The following is a 15,691-nucleotide window of genomic DNA, read 5'->3' on the forward strand; positions in this document are numbered from 1 at the left end:
AACCGAGATGGGCGACGCGGTCGGGTTCCTGTACGGAGAGACGAATGCAGTGATTTGATCCTGACTTGCTGTTTGGAACAACCGTGTTTTAATGTGTTAAAAGATCTGAGGGAGACTTTTTAATGTGGAAGATATTTCACGAAAGGATGACAGGTGCTGCAGTGTGTTCAGAGAATGGCAGCGGAGTTTGGGAAGGGGCTGCAGCACAAGTCCCAGGAGGAGCAGCTGAGGGAAATGGGGCTGTTTAGCCTGGAGAAAAGGAGGCTCAGGGGGGACCTTGTGGCTCTGCACAGCTCCCTGACCAGGAGGTTGTGGCCAGGTGGGGCCGGCGCTGCTCTCAGGGAACAAGGGGCAGGATGAGAGGACATCGCCTTAAGCTGCGCCAGGGGAAGGTCGGGTTGGACATTAAGAGGAAATTCTTCACAGAAAGGGTTAAGCATTGCAATGGGGTGCCCGGGGAGCGGGTGGAGTCACCTTCCCTGGAGGTATTTAGGGAAATACTGAATGTGGCACTCAGTGCTGCGGTCTAGTTGTCCAGGTGATGTTCAGTCATAGGTTGGACTCGATCTCTGAGGTCTTTTCAGCCTAATGGATCTTGTGATTCTGTGATTAGCAAAAGACCCAAGAAAGGAGTCCTGGGGTGACTGAGGTGCAGGACAGCAGGAACTCACAGCACGGGCCAGGATGGGAGCCCTGGTCTACCCTTAGACAGGCTTCAAAAACCCCTTCTACCATACTTCATATTCTCAAATCAGAGCTAAACCAGTGCAATGGATCCAGTTAATGCCATGGTTTGTGTTTGGCTCTGGCCAGGCTGCAATACCCCTGTGAGGTGCAGCTAAGGCATCAGTGCTATGGTGTGTGGCAGTCTCATGCTGCATGCAGTGGGCCCCGAACCAGCGCAAATTAACATCCTGTTCACTCATGGATTGGCAAACTTATTTATGGGGCCACTGATTAGCAAGTCTATGCTGAATGTTCAAAGCTTAGCTCTTAAGGTCCTCTTTTCTTCTCATTTCAGGACCACTACTATCCTTTCTGACACTACTGGCCTTCCTTTCTGCCAAGCAACAGATGTGAAGTATGGCAGATCAATGGAGACTGTTCTTAAACTCAAATTAGCATCCTGCTCACCAGGAATGACTGTAATGTAGTTCAATTTTATTTTCTTCCTTATTTCTGCTTAATGGAAAAAGGAAGAAGCTGTTCTTAAGAATACTGCCACCAGTTGACTGCGTTTAAGACTTATAAAGTGGGCTTTTCAGCTCTCAAAAATATTTCTGTTGCTTTGCAGTCTGCAGGGATTCCCTTTCATTTTCTTTCCAATTCCTTCTTTCTGCGGTAAGCTGAGCTTCTGCAAGCACTGAACTCGACTGGAAGTTGCTTTTGGCACTGCAGCAAGAGCCAGTGTGTGGCTGTACCTGAGCCTGGCCTCACTAGAGCTGCAGCAGTCACTGCTGGCCTGCCACGTTTTCAGCTGGGCTCTACCAGGCCTTGCCCCTGCCCTGCCACGTGTGCGTGGCATCTTGAGAGGGCCAAGCCTCTGATTTTAGGAGAATAAACCTACAGGATTATTTCCAAGCCGTGTTTTGTTAGTGACCTTCCCAATGTTTTGTTACCTTTTCCCAGTTTCCTATGCTGGTTTTGCCTTCTGAGTCCACTCACATTTTTTCACCACAATACCCAGGATTAACCAATATTTCACATCCCACCCCCTGCTTTTTAGTTTTCCCAGTTTTCTTTCAAGTTTACTGTTCTGTGCAGCCTCCAGCTTGCCTTTATTCCCCTTGGTAGGACAGGAAGATGAGCAGGGAAAACACCTAGACTGGGAGGCAGGAGAACAGATCAAAGGAGAGAGGCTGCACAAGGGGCAGAATCCAACAAGTTACATGGCCCAAAAAAAGCAGCAGGGAGTTTCCTCCTTGTACCACCGAGCCCCACCCTGGAACTTCTCATAAACTGAATAAACCACAGTGAACTATTCAAAAGGCAAATGTTTATTAGATACACTGAACTTTAAAAAACTTTCAAAGAATTATGCAAGAAGTATAATTAAATACAACAGGTGTTACTGCAATTGTGCTACATTACAAAATCACTTTTCTACTGTCAGCACAATCTGAAGACCTTAATGTTATATGTCAGATCTGTTACATCGACTCTGGCACACAGTAAGTGGTCTGAGCTTTCCCGTTCAAATGTCATTTGTGCTGCACCAGGCTGTTCTTGAGGGCAAGATCAGCTCTCCGTGGAACTACAGCTTTTATGTTTCAGTAAATAAAGGAACTGGCAAGGAATAACAAGAACTGCTGTTTTCCTCAGCACTAAAAGGAAAATGAAAATATGATTTCAGGCAAAAATATCATATGAGTAACAGTTCAGGAGGTAAACTCTCTTTCCATGGCCAAGTAGTTCCTATTAATCCAACTCCAAAGTGCTACAGGTGCACCAAAAGGAGAATGACTCATAGGTCCAGCATTTACACAGATGAAATTAGTAACAGTACATTACATTCAAGTCTCTTGATTTGCTTATTGCCATGCTGCACCATATTATTGCTTCATATTTTGTATCTTGAACAAGAGGTTGATGACTTTGGAGAGTTCAGAAATATCACAGAGGCTACTGACTAATACAAGAAACTGTACATGTTAGGGACAGGAAGTCAAAGACTAAACTCAGTCCTTTGTCACTGAGGCGTTGCTGGAAACAAAAAATAGAAAAAAACAAATACTGATTTCTCTAGATTAAATCTGCCATAGCACTGTAATAATGGAAGCATTCTAGGCATGTTCTAAACAAGAAGTTTAACTGTGCTAATTAATGAATGGCAAGATTTATTTCTCCTAGGAGGACATTAACAGTCTGGACAGTAAGACCAATCGTAATAAAGATAACAAACTGGGAGGAGTAATCTAAGCTCTTCTTCACAACAGATAAAAATACAGGTGAATTCAAGGCACAGGTATTTTCAAGATTAACACACATTATTTTCTTTGGAGCTAATCATACAAACGAAGCCCTAATTACACTATTAACAAGTTGTACACAGGGCCTTTATGTGCATCATTTGTAACAGCACTATCAGAGAATGATCACACAATAATTCACATACAGATGTGCACACATAAACATACTAGCATTGACTGGATCTCTACAGTAGGAAAAAAGGAATATTCCTGCAAATAGCTTACAGTTCTTAGTAATGTTTTCATGAACTTGTGTGTGACACAAAGGCAGCAAGCAGGGAACAGAGTCACAGCTGGCTTGGGCCTGGTGGGAGGCTGCTGGTTACACAATCGTGTTCCACTTTAATTAATGCCATCTGAAATAATTCCATAGTGAGGAAACTTGTGTGCTAAACATATTTTACAAAACCCAAAGCACTGCTTGGCCCCCAACCAGATAGCAGGTTTCTGCTTAGAAATTTCATCTTACCCTCTAGGCTCCTTTTCTGAGTATATGGTGCTCAGATTTTCTTAAGCAGGCACAACAAATCATTTCATTTGTAATTTCTTGTGTACATAAGACTACATTCAGATGAAAATATTCATTGTGCCTCACAATGATCAAGTCGTGTGAGATTCTTAATGCTCTTGAATTGGGTTTTGCCCTCTTCAGTGGTAAAAAAGAACCCCACAGTAACTTGCCTATTTGGGCAATTCAGAAAAATGAAGCCCTGGCTTTCCTGAGCATTGCCCTAGCACACCACGGGCATATCTGCATCTTTATTGCTCCAGCTGAGTTCAGTGAATTGACAAATATGAAACATTTTTACCACCTGAGTTTCAGCATCCGGAATTGTAAACTTAGGAGCATCCTGAACACCCTGGTTTCAGCAAGCCCAGCCAAACTGAACCCCCCAACCACACTGTGTCTCCTCCTGCCATCTCTGAGCCTGCTCCAATGCTTTTCTCCTGTCTCTGCTCTTCAGGGCTGGACTCAGCCCGGGCTCTGCTGAGCAGCACAGTGGAGTCACAGGCAGTGAGTGCTGCTTGTTCTGTCCTTGCAGCAAGGCAAACACAAACAGGACAAACAAAGTGTCTGCCTAAGAGAATGAGGGGAACTCAACTATCTGAGGAAGAAACTGAACAGGCAGTAGCATCCTTGCTCTCAAGCACAGGTGACCAAAGCTTCCTCTGAATCTCTGTCCAGGTGAGCATTTCCTCTTCCTCCATCATCAGCCTCTCTCAAAACTTTGCCATGTTAATACTATTTTAAAAGCTTCACTAAATTAGAGTAAGGGTCCATACCAACATAGTCTGCATGAACATCTCTGCTTTAACAGAGTACAAACAAAGCTACCTTTGATGAGAACTGCATCGGTGCCAGTCAAAAGAAAAAAATAACAGTACAGTCTGGACCCCTTGATGCTGGAGGGGACAGTGCCCAGTCCCCCAGACACACAGTATAAAATGGAAAGGACCCCTTGGTGCTGGAGGGGAAAGCACAGTGCCCAATCCCCCAGACACACAGTATAAAATGGAAGAGATTCCACAAATTGTGTCTACTGAACCATTCCCAAGAAGGGAGTCTACAGCTACAACTACAAGATTAGCAGGCAATGTTCTGTGGCTGATGGCTGTAAAAGGGGAATGCCAAGGGCTACAGGCTGCACGTGCTGCACTGATCAGTAAGTGATTCAGAACCTTCCAGAAGCCTGGCTGCAAGAAAGCATCAAGTGTCTTCAATTAACATCACACTGCTAAGAACAGAAGTGGACATCAAAACAGAGAAGAAAAATATTTACTCATTTCTGTTTAGCAGAGTGAAGACAATTCTTAGAATTTATGTTTTAGGTGTGACTTGGAGATGTTTGAGCCCTCATATGTATGGTTGGACTGAAGTTACATCTTTGTGCAGGTGCTCTAGAGCTGCTACCATTTATAATGGAAATAATTTGATTATAGTAGATGACATTAATGATTTTCTATCCTAGCTGAGACAAAGGAAAAAACTAAAACCAACTGCCTGCTCAAGCCCATAAACTGCAAGCATCTAGATATGCATAAGAGAGGTTAAATCTTTGAATCCATCTATACCTAAGTGAAATGCATTGGAGAACAAGTGGCTCAGGAATGCAACTTCCAAATTAATGCATCCTTCTAGAAATATGGCACATTTTCATTAAATCAAGGTCAAATTGTTCTTTTCTAGTATATCTAAAAATAACTGTTGTAACAGAGAAGGCCATAAGTGCAAATTATTTACAGAGTAAACAAGCAAGAAGAAAAACTTACTGCCTGTTTTAAAGAAATCATTGCTTTCTTTAAAACTGCCTTTTAGCAGTGCTCCACACCTGTAACTGTTCAGCTTTGATACAGATTCTGAAGAACTGTAAGCAGAAGTTTTCTGCATCTACATTTCTGCATTTACTGGTTCATTAAAATGTCATTTTCAAAAACAGGTAACAGTAACAGTACATGAATTGGTAAAAGACAACTAAACTATAAAATTAGTCTTAAAAACCTTGGAAAGCTGTCATTTTCAAAAACAGGTAACAGTACATAAATTGGTAAGAAAAGACAACTAAACTGTAAAATTAGTCTTAAAAACCTTGGAAAGCAGTATCTTGTTATTTACAGAGTAGTGCAGTATTATAAACACAGATTAAATGACACTGTTCTATACCTACAGAATAAGCACTGTTTAAAAACAGTATAGCAGGACAACATTACAAGTCTGAATACAAACAAGAGGAAATCAAAGGAAAGGAAGATATTTTTCAAATTGCATCTGTAACGAAGTGCTCCTATAGTCTTTGTCATTTTTATTTACAACAATGGCACAAACTAGATATGCTGTTAGTACATACAGTCAGTTCCAGGGCAATTACCATTGCAATCAACAGACCCTATTCAGAGGTGCTGAAATTGCCATTTCAAAGTAAAACTTGGTGAGCAAAGCAGATGAAACTTAGAAAAGGATTAATTTATCTGATTCATTTGTCTTACATTATATCAATGGATTTTCTTTTTAGGACAATGTGAATGCTCAGGGACTGACCTCCTGATTACATCACTGATATGCAATGATTTGTATTTTATCAGTACTCTTACCATATCAAAAGCAGTGTTTGGTATTCAGCCAGAAACTGAAATCTGTGTCCTTTCCTGAGGTTACAAGTTAATGCATCCCAAAGTGCAGCTCCCAGTGCTCTTTAAAACTCATGACCATGTTACTGAAAATGGTGACTCCCAGTTTGGCATAGCTTCACTGAGGGTCAGAATTTCCATCTCATGAAGAAATACTCTGGGAAAACAGATGAGGAAAGTCCAGTGGAACAAACAACGTTCCAGAGATGGTGCTTGTTTTCACCCTCCTGAGCAAGCAGAGACCAGAACCCTGAGGCCAGGGCTGGCTCTGCAGGGGTTTTATGGGGTTTTTCTGCCCTGGCACTGACCAATTTCCTTACTGGCTGCTGTCCTCAGAATTCCTTTGAAAGGCAGCTCCTGAGGTTTTTGGTGATTTACAGGAAATTGGTACACAGACAATCCTATTCATTTTCCAACTCCCAAGTGCTATTTCAGTTTTTATGAACTTTATGCCTCAACTGTACAACTGTGTACTGGAAATAAGGAATCCTAGTACAGAAATCTAGGGAGGACTTAAAAAAATACCTTTACTGAAAAAACCCCAACCCAGCAATGGTGGTGCATCAAAATACAGGTGCTTCCTAGCTTCAAAATTATCCAAAACACGTCATATGGCTACATGGACAGGTCCACAGATATTTTTCTGGTGAAAGGAGGAACCTTTCCAGAATTTCTTTATCTGTGGCCAAGCAGCTTATGCAGTAGTTTAACTGTGCTACAGTAAGTGATTGTCTGAAGAAAGGCCAAGAAATACTTGCTGGATACTCTGCCATCTCTGCAGATGAGACATCCAAAAGACCAATTTATAACCTGTAGGGCACAAACTCAAGTCCCCACCTCTATCACCAGGTAATTTATAACATGATTCAGAAAACTGTGAGAATCCAGAGTTCAACATCCCTTTATTTCCTAAATAGTTTAGACATTGCAGTGAGCAAAGAGTGAACCCACTAACTCTCACCCTTCACCCATACTATTCAAAAAGGTAAAAACTGTGATTCAAACTTTGCCTCACAGGTGCACCTGAACCCACTGGTTTTCCATGTCATGTAGCCTTGTACTTCTCTGCTGGACATTTATGAGCACTATGAATAAGTTCCACAGGGTTAATGTACACAAGCATCACTGCAGTTGTGTTGTAGTGGCTCACCAAACAGCCAGTTTGTCCTTCAGAAGAAAGCATTTCTCAGAGATTCTCTTATTTGTCCAATGTAGCTTGTTTTGTTGGTGTTTTGGTTTTGCTTTGGCTTTATGCATTGTTTTTGTTTTTTTAATTTCAACCCATGCATGATCTGACAAACAAAATCTAGCTGGTTTTAAGAATGATGCATATGAATTATAATTGAGCTTTTTAAATTGCAGATAATGATTCAGGATGACTCTTTCGGATTTACTTGCCTATGCATTTTTCCCATGAACAGAACTGGAAACACCTTGAAGATATTGCTTTTAAAGACACAGGCACAAATGCTGAAGGCACTTTCCCCAAAAGCTTTCAAGGTTTTAATTACTAATGACACATAGGGCAAACTTGCTGACCACTGTCCTGCTCTCATATCAGAGCCCACAGCAGCTATAACTGAACTCTGGTTACTGGATAGGTTTGTAGACTTGTTTGGTAAGTTAAATTAACCCTTTTTCTAAAGGCACAGGATAGAATTTTCATATGACACTTTGGAATTCCCACTTCAGGAATCTTTAAAAAGCCTGTCTTGCAGCAGACCACTGGATTCATTCTTCTTCTTTTTCCAAGAAAAGAAAAGTTAGAGTTTAAAGCCTTTTTCATTATATCTATGAATGGTCACACAGCCATGATACGATACTGGCCTGGGCATGGCTGCTACTCCTGTGATAATGCCCGTGGCAGGGTCATAACAAAGAATAGTGTCTGTGGCTTCACCATTTTCCCGTCTTCCACCAAGGATATAGATTTTTCCATTGCACACAGACATGCCACAATTCTCCTGTTGCAAGAAAACACAAGGGAACACACGGTTATTTAAAAAGCAAGACTTGATTTGTGTGTGTCTGCCCCAGTGCAGGAAGGCAGCACTGTGACTGCCTTCTGTAAACAGCCTGGCCTACAACGGTTCCCTCCTGAAAGGGCCAGAGCAGAAAGCACAACAATTAGGGAAAGCAGCAGCACAAGACTATTTCAGGTCCAAGCCTTTACTACATGGAGCTCAGACAAAGGGAACAATGGAATACAACTGAACACTGTACTTACCACTGAAAGATCTGAGATAGGGAAAGGAGGAGAGAACAAAGGTTTTCAGAAGAGGGACCACTGTAGGTACTATTAATGCAAAGAATGGGAAAAAGGAGAAGCACCTTAGAGGAGCAACAGATAATGAAGAGGGATGTAAATGTGGAGAGGAAAAAAGGCAGGACTAAAAAGACTTCACAAGAAAAGACAGTGCTATGTCTTACTTGAAACAGAGATAGGATTTTATTTCTTCCTCAAAAGCAGGCATGGAAAAAATACTCAGTTAAATAGAGAACACAGATTAAAACAGAGGAACAGAGGGAAGGCTGGGGAAAAAAGAACAAATTTCTCTTAGGTAATACTATAGAATATGTGACTGGTGTTTACAAAACATGGGGAAATGCAGCTGCTGCACACACACTTCACTACTGAGCAGACTCAAATCCTGCTCCATGTCCCACGTGTGGAAATGAGAGAGCTCCCACTGCTCAGGTCAGACCCTTTCTGTGCTATACAGTGGGGCTTTTTCACACTGTAAAAAACAGCCTTCAGTATTTCCTGTTACACTGAAAGGCTTTAATCAATTTTAAGGAAATTACTCCCTTCAGTCTAAATGACAACATACAACAGAATGGAATGTCTATACAATGAAATCATCATCCACTCTACTGTTCTTCAACAGAAGCAGCTCTCAAGCAGAGCCTGGACTGCCTAAGAGCCAGCTGAAAAGTTACTGGTTTAGAAACTTCCTCTTCTGTGATGTTTTGAGTTACACAGATGAAGAGGTAAAGCAAGAATGAAATCAGAGATGTGATTCTATTAGGGTTAAGCAAATGTATGCTTATTTAATGCCAAGATAACAATGTCAAAAAGCACCTTTCAGCTGCCTTTGGGTTTTTGACTGGTAATTACCTGTCTGCTGAATGTATTCTGTACATGCATCCAGTAGTCCTCAATGGGGTCATAGCAGTAAATGGCTTTGGTGAGCCCGCCAGCCACGTAGATCAGGTTGTTGAGGGACACGGCTGTGATACATCTCTTGGCAATGGGGATGGTGGCACGGAGCAACCAGGAATTGGTATCAGGATCATAAGACTGAACCTGGAAACAGGAATAGGCCTTTCAGACTGAGAGCCCAGCTGAAGAAACAGCCTGGCATGCCCGCACAGGTCACAGGAGGAGAGACAAAGCAGCAGTGCCCCCCCAGACTCCATGTATCAATAATTTATACATACGAGCAATTTTGACATTGTTTTCCAAACACTCCCACTTAAGAATTGACAGAACTTGTGAAGCCAATGACATATGCAATGTATCCATGAGAAAGACCACAATAACAGTGTATCGCTCAATTAACATTTTCTACTCTGTACTTTTTGTATTAGAATAACTCCACACTCCACCCAGCACAAAAACGCTCAAGCAGATCTCCTGCAGGACCTGGCTTTAATCCAGTTTGCTGTGGATAGAAGATGCAACCCAAGAGCGCCAACTGACCTTGTCAGAACAGGTGTTGTCATCAGGGCCACCCCCGATGACAAAGAGTTTGCCAACACAGCTGGTGACAGCTGGGGAGCTCACGGCCTCCTTCAGGGGAGCCACCTCCGTCCAGCGGTTGGAGAAGGAGTCGTAGCACTCCACACTGCTCAGACGGTTCTGCCCATCGTATCCTCCCACCACGTACACCTGCACACAGGGGTGACAACCACCATCATGCTGTGTTTGCAGCAGCTATTGTATTTAAATACCACATTAAATTAATTTAAAGCTGATCTGCTGCATTTGTCAAGGGACACACTCCTCACATTTTTTATTTATACACAGGAGGAGGAGAAGAATATGGTCTGAAAATAACAGGTAAAGACTCCCTGGAGAGTTCCATTCAGTCACATGTGGAATGACACTGCAAACACATGCCAAAGCACAGTATTATTAATACTGCAGTAGAAACTTCTTCTTTGAATAGCATTTGTTAGAAAAGGCATTCCTCTGTATTTCTCTTTTTTTAGATAACATTCAACAACAGCAGCAAACGCCCATCTGAGTTTACCTTTGCATTTCTGGCATTTTGCTTTTTCCCTACTTGCTTACTGAAGTATTTCTTCCTCTCAGCTTGTAAACTCTACTTTCTTGTCTCTTCTTTCATATTTAGGAAGCAGACCTCCTCATTATTTGTGATTACCTTCTTCCCTCTGCTTGCTTAGCTGCACGTTTCATCTCTAAGAAGACCAAGTGACACCACATGCACATCTTGTCTAACTTTCAGTAAGGGAGCCCCAACTAGTGGTTTTATGCTCAGGCATACTTGCCTTCAAAATATAGCAAAGCCTCCCATTTCCACATGACATGTGTTTTCTTAATCTCAATAGAAAACATTAAATAAAATTGCTGACATTCAGAGCACTATCAGTTTCTGCTAATAACTACATAAACTGTTAGACAGCATTGTGAAGCACAGGCAAATCCAGATCCTTCTTTGCTTCCCAAAAAATTGCTTCTTTGAAATAAGCCACTTCAATGATGAAAAAACAAAACCCCAAAAAATAAATGAGCAGTAAGATGATTTTCATGTCCATGGGTAGTGTCTGACTGATGAAAAGCCTAATTGTTTGAAGTATTTTAGTTGAAAATATAAAAATATTTTTTAAATTATTAGATATGAAATACAAAGTAATACTTAAGTATTTTCTCCTCTGTTTCCTTATATACAGCAAACATTCCCACTATAAAAAATTAAGATATACTTCTCTTACTTTACCCAGAAGAACAGCCATTTTATGTCTCCATCTGCCTTTATTTAAGGAGGCAACTCTGATCCAAATGTTAAGCTGAGAGTTATAAATCCAGACATCCCGGCTATTGATTCTTCCACCTTTAAAATGAAACATATGCCAATCTGAATAATTATTGAATGGATAATGCTAACTATTAACATGCCTCTCTAGAGTGGGCAGTGAAAACTTTATATCCCCTTTTGGGATGCAATAAGAATCTAGCAGTATTTATATATTACACTGAATACGTGGATTTGCAGTGGATTTCAAAGATAAAATCACACAGTAAGTTGTTTTCCTCACACTTTCCCATAACGCTGAGACCACACCAGACTATTCCTTGAAGTTGGAATGCATTTTAATGGCTTTTGCCCAAGCTCTTCAGATTTCCTGTAGTGATGAGACCTGGATGAGACCCCCAGAAATGCCCTGCCCTTGGCACATCCCTCCCACCCCCCTCCTCTGCTCTGTGAGGGCCTCCCTGGATCCTCACTCTGTTCCAATGGCACAGTCACACACACCTGAGGAGAGCACTGCTTTGGTTAAACCAACACACACAGCCTGCTGGCTGAACCATCAGCTGCACCCTGTAATTCTCCCTTGCTAAAGGTCTGAATGTGCTGCTGGGAGAAGCCTGCTTGGGATTTTTTGTCTGTAGTTTTCCCAGCTGTTGCTGCACACAGGCTCCTGCTGTATTTCAAAGCCTTTAGCTGGTCTCTTTAAACACAATTGATGTCCTGGAATCAGCTGTAAAAAACTGCAGATTCATGCCAAACAAGAACTCCAGAAAACACTTTTGTTTACAGTAAGATTGTGCTGGGGCTGGTGTTCACAGCAGCAAGTGACTTTCAGCTGAGCTTCTGGAAGTTCACAGTACAAAGATATGCCACACTACTTAAAAAGCAAACCAAAACAAACACACTCCACCAACAGGACACAAGGAAAACCAACCAAAGAAAGAACTCTTGAATTGTTTAGGATTATTCACCTGAAACAAGAATATCATTCCGCAGAGCACACACGGCATACTCAGACTTGGTAAACTCTGGAAGTTTAGCCAGTGACTTCCACTCTCCTGTCACAGGGTCATAGCACTCCGTGTAGGGCAAATTAAAGCCTCCAACTCGTTCACAGCCTCCAACAACAACTATCACCTCAGAATAACCAGTTGATCTAAAAAAGTGAACACAGAAAATTAAAATGTAGGGGATATTTATTAGTGCATGGAGGCCAAACAACACTGTCTTCAAAACTCGTTGTAAATCAGAAAAAATACTATTTAGCTTCAATTTCATAACAACAATGAAAAAAGAAAATAGAAGAAAGAGTCATTTAGCAAACAGGCTTTCACTGTTTCCAGCTGTCTCATTACACAGTAGGTTACCATACTGACAGGAGTACTGTGTAAGTGGTGGAGCTGCACTGCACAATGTTCTGTGTAAAAACCATGTCATTAAATAACATAGAAAGCTCTTACTATAATAATATTTTTCCTTTCACTGTACATGTAGATCAGAAACAGAGTTCAAGCCAGGCCAGAGACAATGAGATGAACAATCTATTCCACAATGAAATCAGTCTTCATTCCCCATCCTGAGCTTTACAAAAGTAATAATACTTTACAGCACCTATATTTCCAAGTGTTTAAAAGCAGAAGTGTAGTCACTAAAATAAGGAAAACCAAAAAACCTTAGAGCCAATGTACAGTAAAACGTTAATGTTTCCTCCTGCAGTGACAGGAGGAAACATTAAGGAATACTGAAAGAAAAATTCAAACCTAAAACCAAAAACTACAATTCAGTGGGAATAAATCAGGCATTAGACAAATTGCAATGTACCCATATAGACTGTTAAGCTCTATTCCACACACTGATTATTGTTCTACTAACCAGATGCTTCTGCACCATACATATTCTATATTCACAACAGTAACAACACTTATCTAACAAAACTTACTGCACATTTGAATGTAGAGAATCAACCAACTATGTTTAACATGCAAATCAAACTGTGACCACCTTTATTCCCCCTCTCAGACTTATGATTTCTTGTCAGCATTTGTCAAACTCCTTTCTTTCCAGAGCATTTTAAAATTAAAGCACTTTGCACTGACATAGTTATTTCAAGGACTGCTGTCAGTTAAGCAAAACTGAATGTAAGATTGATTTATTTTCTGATGAGCCTTTTTGTTGTGTTGTGCTTTGTACTATGATCCCACTGTGAATATGTATCTCACACAGCAGACATTCATGCCATTGCTGAGTACCACAGTCTTCTCTCAAAAATAAAGAAGAAAAGATTTATGACTGGATGTGAGGGAAAAGTTACACGACATGTCCCTCAAGTACCTAACATGAACTTACGCACATATTCACCTATAAATCCTGATGAGGCTTTCCCTGTGTTGAGACATCATGAATAAAACTCGTGAGCCCTTCTACCTCCTTGTCCCCACCCACCAAATTGAAATATTCCATATATGTTTTTACCCAGAATACTGTGAACAGGCAAAGGCAATGCTAAATGCTAACATCTTACAGGATGAGAATAATGAGATGTGTCTGAGGAATGGCACTTACACACCTGAACTTGTCAGAAGAAACTCTTGTCAGCTGCTCAGCTTTGCAGTCACGCTCCTTCCTGGTTTCTATGTATTTACTGTTTACTGGTTTTTGCTTTTTTGAGGAACAACTCTGAAAAGAATCTCTCAAAGGGTAAGAGAGGGGAACTTCCTGTGCCAACAAAGCATTACCCAGGAAAAGAACTTCCATAAAAGCAAGACACTCATCTCATAATTTGCCTTAGAAGCAAGCCCAAAGACACCAGCTAATTGTGTACAAAGAGGTTTGTCTATGCATTACTTTCTAGATTAGAATTGAGGCCTCCATTCACTCACTGAAAGGATGATTGTGACAGATTATCAATTTTTGGTTTAAAACTCAATGAACCAAAAAACTTTGCTCAGAGAGAGCGTTTTATGAAATTGAAGTTTTTCAAGAAAATATTCATTTAGCACAGTATTTCAAATCCAAAGAGAACAAAAAATTTTCTTAACATTTTAGTACCTATATGACCAGATTCTTTCTTCAGGTAAGAGAAATTTTCTCCATCGTATTTTCTTGAACGAGTCTTGCACTGTGCAGGTTTTATAGTTAGTTCCAAATTTTTGTTTTCAAATGACAGAGTGCACACCCACTTTTAAAAAAAGTAAAATCTGGTAGGAAAACACAAAAAGAACATCCAGGCAAAGGCTAATTCCAGAAAAGAACTAAGGATATACTTAAATGAAGGTTAGAAAAAGCTGTGACCTCAACCAGCAGTACAGGAAGCCCTTCTTGTAGCCCTCAGACAAAACAGTGTGAGCAAAGTAGCACAGTGCTAAACCAGGCTGTAAAGATCCCAGGAGACACCATCCCACCAAGGACAGGTGCATTAAGTAGAAGTGAAGAAGTGGAAGACAATGAACAGTGCCATACAATTCCATGCATTCCCAAGAGCAGGCTTTCCAGGGGTCCTGAGCTCCACACACACCTCTTGAGGTGAAAACACCAACCAGCACAGCACGAGCTGGACAGAAGAACTTGTGGTAGCTCAAACAGATCACATTCAAAACCATGGTAATTTCAGAAAACAAATTACAGAAATTCAAACAAACTACAGAAATTCTGGTAAATCACTACTTTTTTCCTCCTCGCTGTTAAATCAATTTTGGGTAGTAAACAAGGTAGCAGAGAAAATGCAAAGTGAAACAGAAACCCATCTCCAAGTGAGAAAAAGAAGGGACTACCATTGAAGCTTTCCAAAGGCAACCAAAAAGGACACATTAAAATGTGTAAACATCCTAATTTCTGGTTAAGAGCACACTCAGGTAGAGGTACCAGACAGCTGAACAGCAGCTTTGTTGAAGGTCTGAAGATAACTCAAAGCACACAGCAGTTTGGGGTATGGAAGTGTGTCAGTGCTCACTGCCTGCTCTCAGCTGGCAGATCTGGTGTGCAACACAACAGGAGGGACAGGACAGGCTCGGGGAGCAGGAGGGACAGCCTCAAGATGTCACTGTTGCAAGGACTGAAAGGCTGTCTCAGAAAGACCTGCATTTGCCAAGGATGCCTTAGTGGCAGAGACAACAGTTATGCCGCACTTGAAACTTTTATTTAACTCTTAAATTGCCAGGTAACTCTTCACTGGCTACAAAAAGAAAAAAATCAATTACAATGTAGTCTGTTCTTTGAAAAAAACATGTAGAACACATTTCACCCACAGGTGCATCCATATCCATACAAGTGATCACAACTTATATCACAAAGTTTCACTAAAAGCACTGGTGTGGGAATTTTTTATCCTGTAGCCAGTGTCCTTTTAGAAACAGCTTATATAGAAAAGATACTGGAGGCAGGCAAGAAAAAAGGAAAAGAGCTCTCCATTGCCCTCCCCTCCCCAAAGCCCCCCAGAATGCCCAGAAAAGCCTGATGAAAACATGGGGGAACAGGGACCTGGCAACTATTTCAAAATATGATCCCTTTTTGCTATAGGCAACGGAAACAAACAGACAACAGAAACAAATGACAAAGAACTATTCCACGAATGTAATATAGAAAAGGGGAAAAAATTCCTGC

The 15,691-nt window shown here is 41.1% G+C and overlaps 1 protein-coding gene across 1 annotated transcript in view; it reads right to left on the bottom strand.

Moving 5' to 3' along the window:
• Nucleotides 1–7,374: 7,374 nt before the first annotated feature.
• The window catches only part of KLHL24 (kelch like family member 24), a 14,826-nt gene continuing 6,509 nt past the window's right edge, over nucleotides 7,375–15,691 (bottom strand). Inside the window, exons 4-8 of the mRNA XM_031060687.1 lie at nucleotides 12,064–12,248; nucleotides 11,055–11,173; nucleotides 9,799–9,987; nucleotides 9,214–9,402; nucleotides 7,375–8,059 (exon numbers count right to left, since the gene is read on the bottom strand). Of these exons, the coding sequence (XP_030916547.1) occupies nucleotides 7,859–8,059; nucleotides 9,214–9,402; nucleotides 9,799–9,987; nucleotides 11,055–11,173; nucleotides 12,064–12,248 (883 nt within the window). The 3' untranslated portion in view covers nucleotides 7,375–7,858. The remainder of the gene's footprint in view (nucleotides 8,060–9,213; nucleotides 9,403–9,798; nucleotides 9,988–11,054; nucleotides 11,174–12,063; nucleotides 12,249–15,691) is intronic.

The sequence above is a fragment of the Geospiza fortis genome, unplaced genomic scaffold, assembly GCF_000277835.1.
Source record: "Geospiza fortis unplaced genomic scaffold, GeoFor_1.0 scaffold101, whole genome shotgun sequence".
Taxonomy (NCBI): domain Eukaryota; kingdom Metazoa; phylum Chordata; class Aves; order Passeriformes; family Thraupidae; genus Geospiza; species Geospiza fortis.